This window comes from Gymnoscopelus braueri, assembly GCF_963280865.1.
Source record: "Gymnoscopelus braueri genome assembly, chromosome: 9".
In the NCBI taxonomy this organism is placed as follows: domain Eukaryota; kingdom Metazoa; phylum Chordata; class Actinopteri; order Myctophiformes; family Myctophidae; genus Gymnoscopelus; species Gymnoscopelus braueri.
This window is the reverse complement of record NC_137610.1, coordinates 41,625,136-41,643,075: the sequence shown is the minus strand read 5'-3', so window position 1 is coordinate 41,643,075 and position 17,940 is coordinate 41,625,136. Positions and strand designations below refer to the sequence as shown.

The following is a 17,940-nucleotide window of genomic DNA, read 5'->3' as shown; positions in this document are numbered from 1 at the left end:
TCAGTTTTTTTGTGGCTTGTTACTTTAACCTAGTGATTTGGAAATAGCACCCGCTTGTGTGAGACTGCTAATAGGAAGCTAATTGGAGATCACTGGGAGTGGGACCCATGGGCCCAGAGTGACTTTGGGTTAGTTTAGTCTCTCCCTGGATATCAGGGAAACAACTATAAAAGCTATAATATACTGTAGACCTACGTTTATGAAAACAATATTTGACCACAGTTAGTACTTGTCAGTATGACGATATAGTTAGGCAGACATGGTGGAGTCTTATATTTACAGACTCATATCCTTTATTTATCCAGTTAAGAGTCTAATTGAGAATATCTCTTTACCAAGAGTTACCTGGCCAAGAGAGCTGCATGAACAGTGTTACAACAGTAAAACACAAACATAAACAGACAAATACATCTATCGCAGACACTACAACTGAGTGCACACAATATCCATCCAGTTAACCCATTAAACGCATCTGTGTAACCACTTTACAAAAATAGCAGATATACAAGCTCATAGCGTGGCATCGAGTGCAGCACTATGAGCTTGTAGATCTGCTATTTTTGAAAAAGAATCGTGAAAATGTGTGCAAATCATTGAATATATATTTTTAAAGCGAACATTTGTAACTCAAATCTTTGCTTCTGGGGGTCCCTGGAACAAAATATTTTACAATTGTTCGCTTAAAAAATATATATTCAAAGATTTGCACAAATTTTCTCTATTATACAAAAATAGCAGATCTACAAGCTCATAGTGTGGCACTCGGTGACACGGTATGAGGGGGTCCTCATAATTTTAACCACTTTATCCATTTATGTTGGCTATTCGAAAATTGCTGATCTACAAGCTCACAGCTCACGAGCTTGTACTTCTAGTACTAATATCGAAAATGTTTGGAAACTTTTGAATAATTTAGATTTTTTTTTTACATAAATCTTCTGTTCTGGGGGTCCCTGACACAAAACATTTTCAGAAGGGGGACCCCCATCCCAAATTGATATATTATATAAATGTATATATTATGCCAAATTGATATATTATATCAAGTTGATATATACATTTGGGGGTCCTTGACATGAAAAAGTTTGAGAACCAGTGGGCTAGGTTACAATTTGCTTTGTAATTTGCCCAGCCGCTCCCCGGCGGATACGGAAACGTGCGTGCGCGCGCGCCAGAGAGTTTTGTGCATATATTGTGTTCCTCGGTAATATTTGTGTCCCTCTGCTGTTGCCGTAGTGGCGGTTGTTGTGGACGAATTCGGTTCAGCAGCTTCAAGGAAGACAGTTTAAAAACAACCGTTCTGGTATGTATTATAAACTATTAATAATGGACCTAACATTGGTTGAGTGGAGTTAACTTATTTATTGTTAGACGTTGTTTAGCCTTCATTTGTACCAGTTAGATAACTTTTAATCAAGAAAGCCACGTTAGTCAACTTGGCTAACTGATAGGGCTCATTAGCTTGCTAACTTTGGCTAAGTTGAGCATCCGTGACAATCAAAACAAACCATCACATCCATAAAAGCCAGTGGTGGAAAAAGTACTCAATCTTTTTTTTTTACTTAAGTTAAGTATCAGTACTGCAATGTAGAAATACTCTGTTACAAGTAAAAGTCCGGAATAAAAATTTTACATTTTTTTTAAAAGTGCAAAAGTATTGACATCAAAATGTACAAAATGTATTAAAAAAAAGTACCAAAAGTAAAAGTACTCATTGTGCAGAATGTCCCGTTTCACAAGTTTTCAAAAGTATAAAATATTTTTTGAAAATAGCAGATCTACAAGCTCACAATGCCTCGCATTGTGAGCTTGTAGATTGGCTATTTTCAAATAGCTGGAATGTATAGTGCTGAAGTGGATTATGTATGTTATGTAATAATAATCAAAATCTACAAAGTAACTAAAGTTTTCAAATAATTGTAGTGGAGTAACAGTACAATATTCCCCTCTGAGATGTAGTGTAGTAGAAGTAAAAGTACAGAAAATTAGAAATACTCCAGTAAAGTAAAAATACCTCAACATTGTACCTATAAGTACAGTACTGGAGTAACTGTTCATAGTTACTTTACACCACTTATAGAAGCAAAACATGATATTTGTTGGATTACTTTTATATACGGTATACCTCTTTGTTTTGATTGAACATGCTTCGATTAAACAACCGTATCTCTCCAGAACTTTACTGTAGTTCTTTGACTTCGTTCTAACAACTTAATATCGATGTTTGTTTTGTCGCAAAGTGTGGATCGAGAAATATAAAGGTTCAACTTTATTAAATAATCCTTGATTCTGTCATACAAATCATAACAAAAGACAACTCAAATAATTAGGAAATAATCATAACTCACATTACAGGAGGCACAGCAGTATATAAAGTCATTGAGTTTATCATCTGAATATTTTTGTGAATATTTGCTCAGTCGGTGTCCATAATATCTACAGCACAGTGTTGTCTCTACTCTTAGAAGCCCTCATTCACTTTGCTGTACACCTGCAATTGAACTGTGGCATTCTTATATTATTTTCAGAGAATCCCATTTCTAACAGTTTATTAATTAATTAAGTAATTAATGTATCACAACAAACAACATAAGTACATTCTGAATGGAACAGTTAAAGTTAGTGACGTATATTTAAAACAGTGCATTGTGAGAATATAGTATGATTACAAATTTGGTTTGCTTCATTGATTTTAGTATACAATAGAACATAATAGGGTCAAACAGAATTTCCCAACAGGATGTCTATCTGTCTATCTGTCTATCTGTCTATCTGTCTGTCTGTCTGTCTGTCTGTCTGTCTGTCTGTCTGTCTGTCTGTCTGTCTGTCTGTCTGTCTGTCTGTCTGTCTGTGAATAGAACATGGAGGAGGTGACCAGGTTGTTGTCTTCAGGAGACTGTGTCAAGTTGTGGGACTCTGGTTCTATGATGGTGGTGGACCAGTTTAACCCTCACAGCCCCTCCCACCCTGTGACCCAGGTCTGCTGGAGCAGCAACAGTATCCTGCAGATGACTATATATACAATATTAATAATTACTGTGTAAATGTACGTTTTGTGTGAATGGAAATGTGTCTGGTAAAGCCTCAGTTATACTTCACTTGTGAGCGGGTGTTGTGCATGAAAATAACCAATTTACAACACTGCCATGCAGTGTGAGCTAAGCTTGTAGATCGGCTATTTTTGATGCACGGCACCGGAGTGCAAATGTACGTATAAATCGGCCTTGAATGTCATGCGTGACCACAGACCTCCATCTGAAAATATTTTATTGCAGGGACCCCCGTACAAGATTTACGTTGTTAAAATGTTTAGAAAAATATTCAAAATGTTTTTCTTTTTTTTTCTTCAAGATTTGTTTGAAGATAGACGATCTACAAGCTCACAACGCGTCGCGATACGACACGTTGTGAGCTTTTAGATCTAGAGGTTTAAAGTGCTCATGTGGCCTATAGAGTCACTTCTTTTGGGCTTGTTTTCATAGACCTGGTTGCTTATTTCTCTTGCAAAATCTGGTAACACTGGTCGGCAGTAGAGTTTATCCCTGACCTCTGATCTCAGACCAGTATGTGGCGAGTGCCAGCAGCTCTGGAGATAAACTGGTCCTTTCCAGCATCAAGTCCACAGCTGTCCCAGTGGTAGTACTGGCTGAGGGGGTAAGTCATATGGTAGCTGGAACGCTTGCCCCGGAAACACACTCGCCCCCCTTTTTCTTTTTCGAAGATCGCTCGGCCCCAGCGGTTCTTGTATTCGTTTTTACTGAGGTTAAGGTTAGGAATACGTTTAGGGTTAGGCATAGTTTTACTGAGGTTATGTTTAGGAATACCTGGTGGCGACCGTTCCGAGGTCGCCGGATTTGACCCGGGCGAGCGTGTTTTGGGGCGAGCGTTCTTGTATTCAGTAATTTTACTGCTGCAGCTACTGTAAATATACAGAATACTGGGTTGGTGTTAGTGGACAAGTTGTTCGGCTGATCCCTACTGCTCAATACTATAACCACACAACTATTACTGTTATCTGTGGTCTGTGTAAATTGCTGGTTGTGTGTGTGTGTTTGTGTTTAGAAAAAGCAGACTCGTCTGTGTCTGAGCAGTTCATCTCAGTATCTGGTCAGTGGAGGCCTAGACCACACTGTCAACATTTGGGACCTGAAGAACAGGAGACTGCACCGCTGTCTGAAGGTTGGTCTATGTCACCAACACATGATGCAATCTTTTCTTCCGTCTTATCACTTCTCCCTTTTTTCTATTTAACTTGTACTTTTAAGTGTGTTTTTTATCGCTGTATTTTCATTTGTTTTGATGTATAAGTATTGTTTATTATTAAAGCAGCACTATGTTGTTTGGGGTATCAGTGGCCACTTTGGACACAAATAACATGTCAGCCAACGTCTTTGACTTCATTACCCAAGAGTCTCTGCAAGCACGTCCGGTGAGGACACGCTATGATTGGCCAGTCTTCGCTTTGACTGGCAGTTCTGCCTGTCATCCTGAGTTCTGCCTGTCATCCTGAGTTTCATCCTGGCAAATGCCAGGATGAAACTCATTGTCTCCCCTATACATAGTAATACAGTCAAGCCCCTATCAGGGACCCCCTGAGTCTATACATTTTTTGAAGGATGATTGTTATTGCTTAAACAACTTATAATTTTGTGGGACATAATATACTATAATATAGTAGTTAAAAAGTTACATAGTGCTGCTTTAACAGTCCTAGATGTCTACTGTTTAAAGGTTGGTCTATACTTGCTTTTATAAAATGGTTATCAAATAATGTCAACATGATAATCATAGACAAATCTCAATTTAAAATAACACAAACAGGTGGTCACTCTGCAACGTTTGTTTACAACCTTCAAGTTCGTCATTCTCCTCTTTGCACAGCTCTGCGTCCCCCTCCCACTGCGTCCCCCTCCAAATATTAAACTTAAACTAGCCATTGTAAATGTGAAATTGATCACTATTGAGAAAGTGCATGGCCTGTTTCTCGCCTAACATTTAATCAGAAACTGTTTTCGTTGGACAATATAGGTGAAATATAGAGATATTTCCCAGACAAGCCAAGACTGTAATTCTGCAACCAAGATTCTCTTGCCTCGTATGCACAGGGACAAAACAGCCAATGAGTTCTACGCTGCTTCCTAATGGTGGTTTCTTGCTTAGCCGTGGAGTGATATACGTAGAACTGTACAAAGGCAGATGTCATAGCCATGGTATACCACACCTATCAACCTATCAACCATCTGTGTGATTTGACAAACGGGTTTTATGAATGTTAAATACACACTAGTTGCCCTTGGCAAATTGCAGCGCCTCCACATCTCTGCATTTTGAAAACCCCGGTAGAATTGTAGTGCACCGTTTTCAATAGACTTGAAACTTCAATTCTGATATTTGCATCAAATGTGTGTGTGTGTGTGTGTGTGTGTGTGTGTGTGTGTGTAGGTGCACAATGAAGAGGTGACGTCTGTTAGCTTTAACAGTAATGACAGCTATATTGCAGCTGGTTCAACCAGTGGAGACATCATTCTCCACAGTATGACCACCGACATGACCAGTAAGGCCTTCGGACACGGAAGTACACAGGTTAGAGTCCCCACCGCACACAACATGCATAGCTGTATTGCTGTTTGCTTTACAATGTACGGTACTTCATATTCACCCATTCACACACTGATGGCAGAGGCAACCATGCAAGGCACCATCCAGTGGTGGAAAGTAACATATAAACATATTTAAAAAAAAAATGTGTTGTTACTTTTATACTCCACTATGTTTCAGAAGCAAACATTGTACTTTTTACAGCACTACAATTGCAGATTTAGATTATTAATGCAAAATTACATTAACTTAAGCCCTATTTTGCGACGCTTTGTGAGCTTGTAGATCAGCTATTTTTTTTTTAGTTTGAAAATGTTCACCTTTTTTTTAATTACTTTTACTTTTACTTTGGTACTCGAAGTCTAATTTGATTCCAATACTTTTTGTACTTTTACGCTAGACACATTTTGAATACAGACCTTTTAAGTGTAACATATACCATATTGTGTTACTTACCTAAGTAAGAAATATGTGTACTTCCCACCAATGAGTAACAGTAGTAGTAGAAGTAGCAGCAGCACTACTACTAGTAGATTCATCATTAACTGCAGTATTAACCACTTGAACCCCAACATCCCCTTTCTGGGGGGGACTATTCGCCAAAAATAGCCGATCTACAAGTTCACACGTTGAGCTTGTTAATGAGCTATGTTTGGCGAAGGGATTTGGTGTACTGTAGATGGAAAAACAGTTGTAACTCAGGTCTGTTGTACTAAGAATAGAGGCTTTAAGTGGTTAATTATTAATGCCCCTTCCCCCTGTGGTCGGCAGCCTGTCCGTGACCTTCGTCTGTCCCAGCTGAAGCGCTCCCTGTTGGGCAGCGTGTCTGACAGTGGCACCGTGGTGCTCTGGGACTCAAACACACAGAAGGAACTCCACTCCTTCGACAGCGCCCACAAAGCTCCGGCGTCGGGCCTGGCTTTCTCCCCCGTCAGTGATCTGCTGTTTGTCACCGTGGGACTGGACAAGAAGATCATCTGCTATGACACAGGCAGCAAGATGTAAGACCTCACTGTCCCCACTAGCAAAATTATGTACTTTCATCTGCAAAGGAACTTTCCCGCCTTACTGCTAGAATGCGGCTCAGACCGATTTACAAGCACTTTACAAGTTTTAACACGTATATATTTGCATCTGCACTTCTGGTTGTTGACTATGTGTAGAGAGATGCTAGTTGTGTTCTTTAGATAGATGCTATGTATATTGCTATTGAGATGTTATTTATGATGTTTACTTGTAGATAGATGCCATGTTGTTTAGACAGATGCCAGGTTGTAGTAGTTACCAGCACATACTTAAAGGCGCCTATATCTTGTTTTAGTGTGAGGTTGTTTGATGTACAAGTACACCCCTGGACATGACGCTAGTACTATATGACGCAGGGACTTACCCCCAAATGGGGCCTCAATCCAACCCTTGATGCTTGGAGAAAAAAAGAAAAAGACCACAATGGAAACGAGCCTTCTGGCTTTGTGTTTTTTATCAATGAAGTGCTCAATCAATCAATCAATCAAAGTTTAAAGTGCCAAGCAGGGAGGCATTGGGTCCCATTTTTATAGCCTTTGGTATAAGCCGTCTGGGGATTGAACCCCGACCTCCCAATCTCAGGGCGGACACTCTTAACCACTCCAGATAAGGGCATCCGCTAAATGCCTTAATTGTGTGCATCCCCACGTGTTTTCCAGTGTGCTGCGGAGTCTCCGTGTGGATTGTCCTGTAACGGCGGTAGATTTCACTCCAGATGGGGTAGGGGTGGTGGTGGGTTCCACCCAGGGGAAGATCTACCACTACGACCTCAGGAACTCCAGCGCCCCCACCAGGACGACCGTTGCACACAGAACCTCCGTCACCAGTCTCCGCTACCAGACCACACACACTAAAGCCAACAAGGTAGCAACAACACCACACACACACACACAATGGGTAAAATAAGGCAGATTTTTATTACAATTTTTGTAGGAAAGATAAAAGAAAACAGGATATTTATTCACCACCCAAAAGACTGGTCCGCGACCCAGAAGTGTTTTGGAAAACGGTGCAATAAGGCAGTGGTTTTCAAACTTTTTCATGTCAAGGACCCCCAAATGTATTTGGCTGCGGACCCCCCATCTCAAAAATGTTTTGTGCCAGGGATGAGTGCAGCGCTATGAGCTTGTATATCTGCTATTTTTTAATAGCCAAAGTATAACATATGGTTAAAGTGGTTAAAATGATTGTGACGCTATATTAAATAATTTAGCTGGTACCCCCCAAGGACCCCTGGTCCTCCACTTTGAGAAACAGTGCAATAAGGTACCAGCATTGCAATGCACATAACCTCTCCCTGTCTCTCTTCTCTGTGCCTCTGTTTCCAGTCCAGTAAAGGAGTGTCCAGTAAAGTTTCCAACATTAAGAGGGTTTCAATCAAGTCAGGCCCCACTGTCAGTGCTGTGAGCACACCTGCTTCCACCCAGACCCCTCCCCCCAGCCTGAGAGACACACCTGCTAGCAGCACTGGTCTGTATTAGCTTACAGAGACACCAAATAGACATTGTATAGTAGAGTCCACATATATAGACAAAACATACACATATACTTTATATATAAGTTATGGAGGTGTTTGTGTCTTACTGAATATTACTAGATATAACTGTATATTATCAGCTATCCATCCTGTGTATGTCTGGTATAGAGGGATTGAACAGAGAGGCAGAGTGCCAGCTGGAGGCAGCAGACCGCCTGGCTTCTCAGGACGGCAAGTTCAGCTGTGTTGGACGCAACAGTCTGGACATGTTCTCTCCTGCTAGAGACGGTTTGTGACCCCCATCAGTGACTCCATCAACTGTTATGCTTTTGGCTTTGTAATACGTTTTTTATCCCTGCCAAGGCCAGGGTTTAACTGTTAACCCGGGTTACCTGTCAGACTTCTCAGATTCAATTCCGATTGGCTATGATTGGCTTTCAAAGTTTGCAGGGCCCGTTTTGCACAAAATGTGCCTAATCATGAACGCAGCGTCAGATTTCCGTGAAACTTTGCACACACATTCCCACTAGGCCAAGGAAGAACTGTCACACACAATCACACACAATCAGGCCAAGTCAGAACTGTCACACACAATCAGCCTCATGGTGGCGCTATAACAGATCACAACACAACCCTAGGTGGGCAACCCGACCTGGCGGAACCTTTCTAGTTCGCAATCTTTTTATTTTCTGTGCGCTTTTCCTATCTATTATGTAAAGCACTTTGAATTGTCTCTGTATGAAATGTGCTATATAATACACTTGTTTTATGCTCTTATAATAATTGTATGGATTGTATGATTATTCCTGTTTTATGCTTTGTTTAGTGTATGTGTTTTATGAGTGAGTGGTTACTGGTTTCACTATTTGTCTTTTTCAGTTTTTAGTATTACATATTGAAAATATTTATGTACCGGTAATAAAAACTATCCATTGTTTACTGCCTTGTTTCCATAGTAATGTCCATTCCTGAGGTGTTGCCAAGAGACATAAAAGGCCAACCAATCAGAGGACGGGCTAGTCTGGATGTGTTTTCACCTATCAGAGACGGTCAGTTCTCGTCTCAGTTATTGTACTGTCTGTCTACAGTTCCTCCTCTTTGTTTTCTTTATTTAAACATCAGAAAGTACATTTACAAAATATGCATAAATAAACAGTAGTTTAATGTATTATGTGTTTTATGAGTGAGTGGTTTGACTGTTCCTGTCTTTTTCTGTTTTTAGTGTTGGATCTTGACAATATTGATGTAAGAAACAATCCATTGTGAACTACCTTGTTTCCATAGGAATGGAGGGGTTGCCAAGAGACACAGAAGGCCAACCAATCAGAGGGCGGAATAGTATGGATGTGTTTTCACCTGTCAGAGACGGTCAGTTCTCTTCTCAACTCTTCGGTTCTTCTTTGTTTTCTTTATTTAAACATCAGGAAGCACATTTACAAAATATACATAAACTTAGATTATTTTTGGTTAAAAAATAATCAGGAAGGCCAAATAAACCGAAGGAGTTTATTGAGTGTCTCCTTTTACAAGATACATCAGAATGATTATGCATTGCGGTTATTACTGTTTAAGTACAAATAGACTTTTAGATAGATTTTTACATTTTAGTCTGTAAGGAAAGCCAAAAGGAGGAAATTGTAATTTTGTGCGTTTCCACAGATACCTCCTACTCCTCTGGCCCCACCCAACGCAGGACACCCCTGGGAACTCCCCTGGGAAACCCCTCCTCTCGTGCCTTCAGCCCACTGTCCATTTTCCAGACACCACCAATCAGAGAGGAGGAGCTTTTCTCTCCCACCAGCCCGCCTGAGAGGGTAAATGAGTGGATTTATGTCAACTAATCTGACATCTGTAGAAAAGAGGCTGTAGACTAAAGCAATAAGCCACTAGAGGTCGCGGTTTACTGTAGATTTTACAATGGCTAAGAGGCGTAGTGAGGCACAACGTGGACCCCCTTAGCCATTTGTAAAATCAAGGTAAACGGGGACCTCGTGTGGCTTACTACTGTTACAATTAGGCCACCATCAAAAACATAGACACGTCCCAATTAAAACAGTTCTTAACACATTTCCTGCCAGGTATTAATTAATTAATTATGTAGCTTCTGCCAGGGTTTTTTTACCTTTTTTATATTGACGATCTTTGCAGAGCCACGGGAGCCGTGATGTGCGCGTACACGTAAACAAAGCATGAGAGCTCCGTCAATGGCGGTCAGCGGTTGGATTTGAAATGGCGGAGATCTCCATCAAGGACAGGGAATGTGTTAATAACAATTCACTACATAACTACAAGAACAATTTCTAAAAGAAAGTAGTTCCCGCAACTGACAGCACAAACCAGGAAGAGCAACTTCTGGTTTGTGCCAAGGTATATTAAAAGAAGGTACACAGTCATGTATCATCTTCCAGTTTGCCTTCAGAGCTTCCCATGCGTCCAACACTTCCACCTTGCCGCCCGTTCCTTAAAAATTCCATACCGTCCCTAATTACACTTACTCTTTAACACATTGGGTGCCAAAACCGTATATATACGGTTTTGCGCATACTAACGTTGAGTGCCAAAACCATATATATACGGTTTTTGAAAAAAAAAAAAAAAATTACTTTTTTTTTTTTTTTTTTTTTTTCCTTCACAGCAACAGGAAATATCACTCCTACAAGATTTAGACTCCAATCCACCTCCTGGTTAACTTATGACTTCAAAAACCTGTATCTCGGCTCCTGTGCACTTTTTTTTTTTACAATGTTAATTTAACTATTTTCAACTGGCTGCAACTATGGAATGGATTTCCGAATGTTTAAAATTTTTTCCCCCCGATTGTACGAGACCTGTATGTGTGTAATGAGGGGATCACCGTGAGGACGGTGATTACTGAAAATATTTTGTGACTACTTGAAAAAGGTTCAAAATGTTTAAAAAGTCCTGGCACTCAAAGTATAATATTTTAATAAACCTCTGGCACCCAATGTGTTAATAGAATAACTGACATAAGGTGGGTGCGTCGACCACATTGCAATGTCCACGGTTCAATTCCAACTGGAGACCTGTGTTGCACGTCCTTCTCCTCTTGGCGACATGTCTCTACTATTGCATCTAAATTATCAACTATTAATATAATAATTAACAGATCAGTGGGGCCAGCTTGGAGGGAGAGGAACAGACTACACCCCCTACATCAGCACAGACCAATCACAGCCAGTCGGCCCCTCCTTTCTTCACCCCAGACATCAGTTCGAGAACCAATGGCATTCAGACCTTCCATGGAGCCACACCCACTGCAGCAGCAGGTAACTACAGACAACTATACTGTACACATACATTACAGCCCTACCTCCACATTCTACATACACACATGGAACATTTATGTATTGGTGCAGTGGTATAGGCATTACACCATAAATGTCATTGTCCAATTCTGTACCAACAATACTTTAACCCATTTAGACCTGAGGCCGATTCTAAATACGCCTTCTAAATCCTGACCTAAGTTTTCTGAAAAACTTCAAATATTCATTCAAAAATGTTATGAAAATGATGGGTCTAAATGGGTTAAGTGAGACAGAAGTCAAGTAATTTTTTTATGTGTTGTTTTTTTGTTAACGTGTGGTCAGCAGTAGCCACCAATCTGTCTGAAAAAATTGCGGAGGTGGTTGGAGGAGGAGGAGGCGCAGAGGGAGGAGGTGGAGCTCCTTTCTCCACCCTGCAGATCCATTTCATAAAGAATATGATCCAGGACACTCTGGAGGACTTCAGGTACCACTGTCACCTCTGACCCCGAACCCTGACCTCTCGGCTACTAACCCTGACCTCTACTAAGGCTGTCCCCTAGACCTCTAGTAATCCTGACCCCTGTGACCAACTGTTGTTCCATTATTGTATGTAAACGGAAATATTATCATATTGGACAATTTGATATAATTGCTCTCCAGTGTTTTGATGTGAACCCCAGCTGCTTGTGGTCAGTTTTATTAAAGGACCATACTTGTGGTCTGGCATATTAAGCCCATTGACTATAACTGTTGACTGATATGACTTGACATTACTGCCGACTATATACCTTGGTGTATGTATGTATGTATATCATATATGGCCCAAGCTGTGAAAAGACAAAGACAAACACATTATGTACTGTATCGAAATACATATTCTGTGTTTGATATGAACCCACCTTATTCCACCCGAAGATTAATAAAAAGCCTCTCTCCCCAGGGATGCATGTCACAGAGACGTTGTGAATCTGCAGGTTGAGATGGTCAAGCAGTTTTACATCCAACTGGTAAGACACAACGTTGTGTGATCCATTGTACAGAGGACCGATTAGTCATTTTCTACGTTTAGAGTTGTTAAATATTTTTTTATACAAAACCACCCATCCACCGTCCATCCATAAGCCAATTTTAATGTAAGATATAGTGTTAGTGCTAATACTAATAGTTAGTAGTTGCAGTATTAGTAGAAGTGGTTCTACTGGGTGTATTACTGTTCTTCAAATAACAAGTATTTTCTTTCAGAATGAGATCCATGGTTTGATTGAGCGTTACTCCGTCAACGACACGCTGGTGGAGGAGATAGAGAGACTCAAAGAGGAGAACAAGAAGCTCAGGACCAACTACTGATGACCTCACAGCCCGGGGTCACCCAGGGGTCACAGGGTCAGCAGTGAGGATGAGGGTTTTGTTACTGTACCTGGACGCTGAACTTAAAAAGAAAAACATTTTATAGACCATCAGCTGCTGCCAACGTATCTCATCAACAGCCATGTCTCGTGCCGCAAGTGCCCTTGAGCAAGAATGATGACTGAATGATGTGTTGTGGATGACAGCAGCCTTGTGGAGGCTCCAGTGTATGTTTGGGTGGAAGATGTGACCATATCTGTGCCTTCCAGGTGTTGGCAACACCAGTGGTAGATAGACTGTACTTTATCCACCGTACAGATGGACAGCTTTATTTACTTTATTGGAGACAAATGGCACTGTCTGTCCTACGTAGACAAATGACACTATGTCCTGCAGAGTCAAACGACACTGTCCAACAGAGACAAACTGCACTAGCTGTCTGTCATGTTGAGACAAACAACACTTTGTCCTACAAACAGCACTGTCTGTCCTCAGAGCAAACAGCACTGTCCATACAGAGCCAAATGGCACTGTCTGACCTACAGAGATGAAAAGCACAAACTGCAGTGAATACTATTGGTGGGTACAGAAATGCATAATGTATCATTTAGGACCATTTTATGGATGTAAGTTTTAGATTAAATCTAATCCCTGGCCTAGACATTACCTGTGGCCTTTAACCCATTAAGACCTGAGGTCGATTCCTAAAAATGCTTTCTAAATCAGTACGTTTTTGTAATTTAAAAAAAATCAAGATTTTTCAAACAGTTCCAAGATTTTTCAAGAATGTTCATTCTAATAGCAGATGTACAAGCTTGCAGTGCGGCACTAAGTGACGCGCTGTGAGCTTGTATATCTGCTATTTTTGAATATCCTACGCTAAAATCTAAAATGACACGGACGCTTTCCCGGTGTGCGGTTTTAATGGGTTAAAGAAAACGGTAAGTAGTTGCTGTGTGTGTCTGCAGGACAGTGTGGTGTGATCAATATACTGTGTGTTTTATTCTGTCGTAGTTCAACAGAAGCACCAAACGTGGAACCTGACTTTGTGGCATGGGGTTTGTTTTTGGCCCAGTTAGACGAATAGTGCCAATCTAATCGCTTTTCTTATGTTTCATATCACTTTGCTTTTGTGGTCATATTTTTATGAACTGTTAATAAATAAATAAAGTAATTATGTATTGACCATAGTGGTATCTCAGCAACATGGATGTTTTACATTTTATATTTTAATGTAGCCATTACAAGTGCCTGAAAATAAATACTGCTACAAGTTGAAATGCAGCAAACAAAACTTGCTGTAAAACTAACTTGACAAATTAACAAATGCATCATCATACTTGCATTGACTATTGTTAATTCCCTCTGTAGTTTAAATTACAATCAGTTTACTCCCCCAAAAAAACACTGCTGCTTAGCCGAGATAGGGAACCTGCCGGGGGGAGGCAGAAAGGACAGCCCAAAGCTGTGTTGGATGGAGAAGAGTCCTAGATGGCCCATACGCCACTGGGAGCGATGAGCCTGAGTAGTAATAGGTTTGCCTTGTATGTCTAACCTTAAAAAAATGTATTAAACTTTTCTGTGAAAATGTAAGTAGGAAGCACAAGTTAAAAAAAAGGGGAAGTGGATTTTAGACTTTGTGGCCACTGGCCAGTCAGTAATCTATGATGTATGCAGAGATTCTAATTCCCTACTTTTCAGCTAAATTTTTTGATCAAAATGTGTCAGTCAAAAACCATATTTTGGGCAAGGGCTGAAACCTTGCCCAAAATATGTAGTCATATCAGCAGGTTACCCACCCTCACCTCTTGGCAAAGGGTAGTTGCATGCTGATCAGCTCTATTGTGCGTGCACTGCCGTGCAGCCCCGGAAAACTAAGGGCAGCCCAATCCAAGTGCCATTGACTTTGATAACAAAACTGAAGTTTAATGTTTTAAAAAATATATAAAATGTGAAATGGAATGCATGGAGGTAGTTCCTCCAGCGGTTTGCAAGATTAGCCCCAGACAAGCAACCAGAGCCACGTTATAAAAATGCCTACTGGCAGTGTGCACGAGAACTTTGCCACTGATCGGTCCAGTGATTTGCTGGAATAGCCTCAGACAAACAAAAAAAGGACAGTCTGACCCACACCATAAAAACTTACGTCATGAGACGTAGATCCACCTCTTATGTACCCTGTCCCTTGTCCAAGTGCAAAGCTTCCATTGCCTTGTTGGGAGTGTCGATCAGTACAGTGCACTGTGTGTCGGGGGGTTTAGTACTGGCAGTGGTTGAACTTGAGACGGTTGGTGAGGTGGACAGACTCTGGATTCTGGAGAGCACTTTTTCTCCGGGGGTCCACCATAGACTGTGTGTGGCCCCACCACCTGACTTAAGAACCATGTCATTCTTGCAGAGGAAGGTCTGCAGCAGTGAGGCGTGGTCCTGGGGGAAGTATTCCTGTTGGACGGCATGTTCCAGACACCGTAGATGACCTGGAACAACATGCAACTTCCTGCCCTTTCCCTCACCCTTGAGGAGTCCCATCAGGACAAGTAAGCTGGAGAGGAAGCAGTAGGACTGGAGGGTTGAACCAGAAAAGAGCCTCTTGAACACCGCATCGATGGTTTCTAGAACCACTCTCTTGGTCTCTGGCTGCTCACTGTAGACAGAGGAGATCTTTAGAAGGACCTCAGCAGCCTTGTCTGGGTCTGACACGTCCACCTGTTGTATTAGAAGTGTCCTCTCCTCTCCCAGCTGAAGAAGTTTGCCACTAGACGGGCTGTCCAGGAAAGACTCCACCTCTGCTGAACTCTGAGGTTTTGTGGGGGTGCTTTCCCCATTTGACATCCCATTTTCCTTCTCATTTTCATCACCTTCTTTCTCTACATTTTCCTCCACTTCATTCTCGTCCTCTTCTTCATCTTCTTCATCGTCAGGCTCTCCCTCATCATCACTGAGAGAGGCCAGCATGTCTCCTCTGTCCATGCCTTCCATGAATTCCCTCAAAGCCTCACAGCCTTCCTCCCCCAGACAGTTGCCATTCAGATCCACCTTCTCCATATGAGGTTTGTCTGTGACAGCCTGTGCCACCACTAGAGCGGCAGCATCAGTGATCTGCCCAAAGTTCAGGTTAAGTTCCTTGAGAATAGGCAGTCCCTCTCTTAGGACAGCTGAGAAGGCAATGGCTCCCTCAGAGCGGACCAGACAGTCACCAAAGTTAATCACCTGGACATTCTTCAAATGCCTCAGAGCCTGAGCCATGGCCAGTGCTCCTCTCTTGGTGAAGGTGTTGTCATTTAGGTTTAGGATGCGGAGCTCCGGGTTGAGCTGTATGGCCGAGGCCAAGGCCGTGATGCCTGGGTGGTTAATGCTATTCTGGGGCAGGTGGACCTCCTCCAGGCTGCCTATCAACTGGAAGGCCGTCGCCAGGGCTGTGGCACCCTCGTTCTGCAGAAGGTTCCTCCCGGCCATGAAAACCCTCAGTCTGAGTGGTGCTCCCAGAGCTGAGGACTGCTTATGGCACTCAGTCAGTGCTGCTGCCAGGATCTTGCCTCCTCCGATGCCCATGCCACAGTTGTTGAGTCTTAGCTTCCTCAGTGAGTGGCAGGTGGGGCTCTTCAGCAGGTCTTCGATGCCCTTTACCCCGTCCGGACCAAAGGCGTTGTCAGACAGGTCCAGCTCTGTCAGTCTGGCCCCTGCACTCATCAGTGCACCTCCCAGTGATCTCAAGGCTGTTGGGATCTCGGAGCGTAGTCGTCCAGTAAATATATCGCTCCAGTGGCATCTCTGAAGTTGGTCTTTGTGCTCGAGGGCCTTGGCGATGGCCTGTGCTGCTTCTACGCCAACCGTGTTCCCCTCCAAGCGCAACGCCCGGAGACCCTGGTACTGCTCAATCTCTTGTACCAACTCCTTCACTGTCTCTGCGTTGTCCAGTTTCAGTCCCAGACCTTTGTAGCTCAATTCTTCATCCCTGACATGGGTCTTGGACAAAACATCAGCCAGCTGGGAAATATCATCCGAAGCCATTGCGTTGGAGAGCATGAAACTGAAAGCTGTTGACGGTGAACACAGTATTCTGCTCAGCACAGTCGCTGGCCAGGAGTATGTATGATTCCCATGTGGATTTTGGATTGTATGTGGCCAGTATGTGATGTCAGCCACCTATGATGTATGTATCTGTGGTGTATAGCTCCATATTTGGGTAAAGTTTCAAGTCTGATCCCACTGTCATTGACTTTCATTATAAAGTTAAATAATAATCTACATGGTACTATGTATGGTATGGTATGGTACTTGCGTGGCTTGATGTAAGTGTACATCGGTCCAGCCATTTGTGAGATTAACCGAGGACAGTCATACAAATGAGAAAGTGGAGCTCAGCAGAACTAACATGGGGTCAGTCTTTGCCCATATATTATACACAGTTCAGTGGATCGGTGGGACTGAGATGATTAATTAATGAAATGTGAAAAATATTCACACCCCAAAAAAAAAATCACTAAATTTGACAAATATTCAGGTATTACTGGTCTGGAAGTAATGAGCACTTTAAATTTGGTGCTGATTGGTGGTGTGGTCTGTGAGATTAGTCGCAACACAAACACAACACAAACATTTGGGGGACATAGGTGGACAAATGACCCCTTTGGTGCCACGGTGTAAAAAGATATTTGTCACATTGTGTACCTATTTTGGTGAAGCTTGGTCAAAAATAAATTTTAAATTACATTTTACACATTGGCGTTTTAGAGGCCCTGCAATAACTGATTCATTCATATTAGGGATAGATCAGATAATGTGTTCCAAATTAGTTTTCCCCTTCTGTTTTAACATTGGAATGCAATTATAACCAATTAGCATTGAGAGAATATAAAAATGATACAGTATAATACGTGTTCATCATCACGACTCCATCACGTGTAGCATTTTGTGTGTGTGTTTTGTTTTTGTTGTTTGGGGGAAGGGACACATTTCTATCAGGTGTATCAGAAAGTGTGATTTGAAGGCCAGAGAGAACGGATACAGGTCGAGTGGGCACCTAAACATTGTGGGCACCGCAATGTTAAATTGTCTATTTTTTCTAAAATGTAAAAAATAAAAATACATATGCTTTGGAAAATAGTCCAAAATAATGTCATATATGTATATATTATTTGATCAAGCACCGGTTCGTCATTGTAAAAAAAAATATATATTTATACATAAGCATACATATGCTTTGGAATAATTTCTGAATAA

At 41.6% G+C, this 17,940-nt stretch overlaps 2 protein-coding genes across 3 annotated transcripts; one reads left to right on the top strand and one right to left on the bottom strand.

Moving 5' to 3' along the window:
- The first annotated feature begins 1,225 nt into the window (after positions 1-1,225).
- On the top strand, positions 1,226-13,903 carry nedd1 (NEDD1 gamma-tubulin ring complex targeting factor). Of its 2 annotated transcripts, none has more exons than XM_080437442.1 (16): positions 1,226-1,303; positions 2,859-2,997; positions 3,560-3,654; positions 4,063-4,179; positions 5,443-5,583; positions 6,370-6,599; positions 7,284-7,488; positions 7,953-8,094; positions 8,270-8,389; positions 9,058-9,150; positions 9,386-9,469; positions 9,761-9,915; positions 11,229-11,388; positions 11,716-11,854; positions 12,311-12,377; positions 12,613-13,903. In XM_080437442.1, exons 2-16 carry the CDS (start codon positions 2,862-2,864, stop codon positions 12,715-12,717), a joined length of 1,989 nt encoding a protein of 662 aa, XP_080293568.1. In that variant the 5' UTR covers positions 1,226-1,303; positions 2,859-2,861; the 3' UTR covers positions 12,718-13,903. The 2 variants fall into 2 exon arrangements, with proteins under 2 accessions (XP_080293568.1, XP_080293567.1); XM_080437441.1 differs by having other exon boundaries at positions 11,713-11,854.
- A 671-nt stretch (positions 13,904-14,574) lies between these two features.
- LOC308091735 (ran GTPase-activating protein 1-like) lies at positions 14,575-16,797 on the bottom strand. The gene has a single exon (XM_080437443.1). It carries the CDS (start codon positions 16,741-16,743, stop codon positions 14,887-14,889), a length of 1,857 nt encoding a protein of 618 aa, XP_080293569.1. The 5' UTR covers positions 16,744-16,797; the 3' UTR covers positions 14,575-14,886.
- Positions 16,798-17,940: the final 1,143 nt, after the last annotated feature.

Bases quoted from the DNA above. Each gene is read 5' to 3' on its own strand.
- LOC308091735 (XM_080437443.1), bottom strand. From the start codon at position 16,743: ATGCTCTCCAACGCAATGGCTTCGGATGATATTTCCCAGCTGGCTGAT.
- nedd1 (XM_080437441.1), top strand. From the start codon at position 2,862: ATGGAGGAGGTGACCAGGTTGTTGTCTTCAGGAGACTGTGTCAAGTTG. The intron at 6,600-7,283 runs GTAAGACCTCAC...CGTGTTTTCCAG, and splicing joins TATGACACAGGCAGCAAGAT to TGTGCTGCGGAGTCTCCGTG. The intron at 11,389-11,712 runs GTAACTACAGAC...ACGTGTGGTCAG, and splicing joins CACACCCACTGCAGCAGCAG to CAGTAGCCACCAATCTGTCT.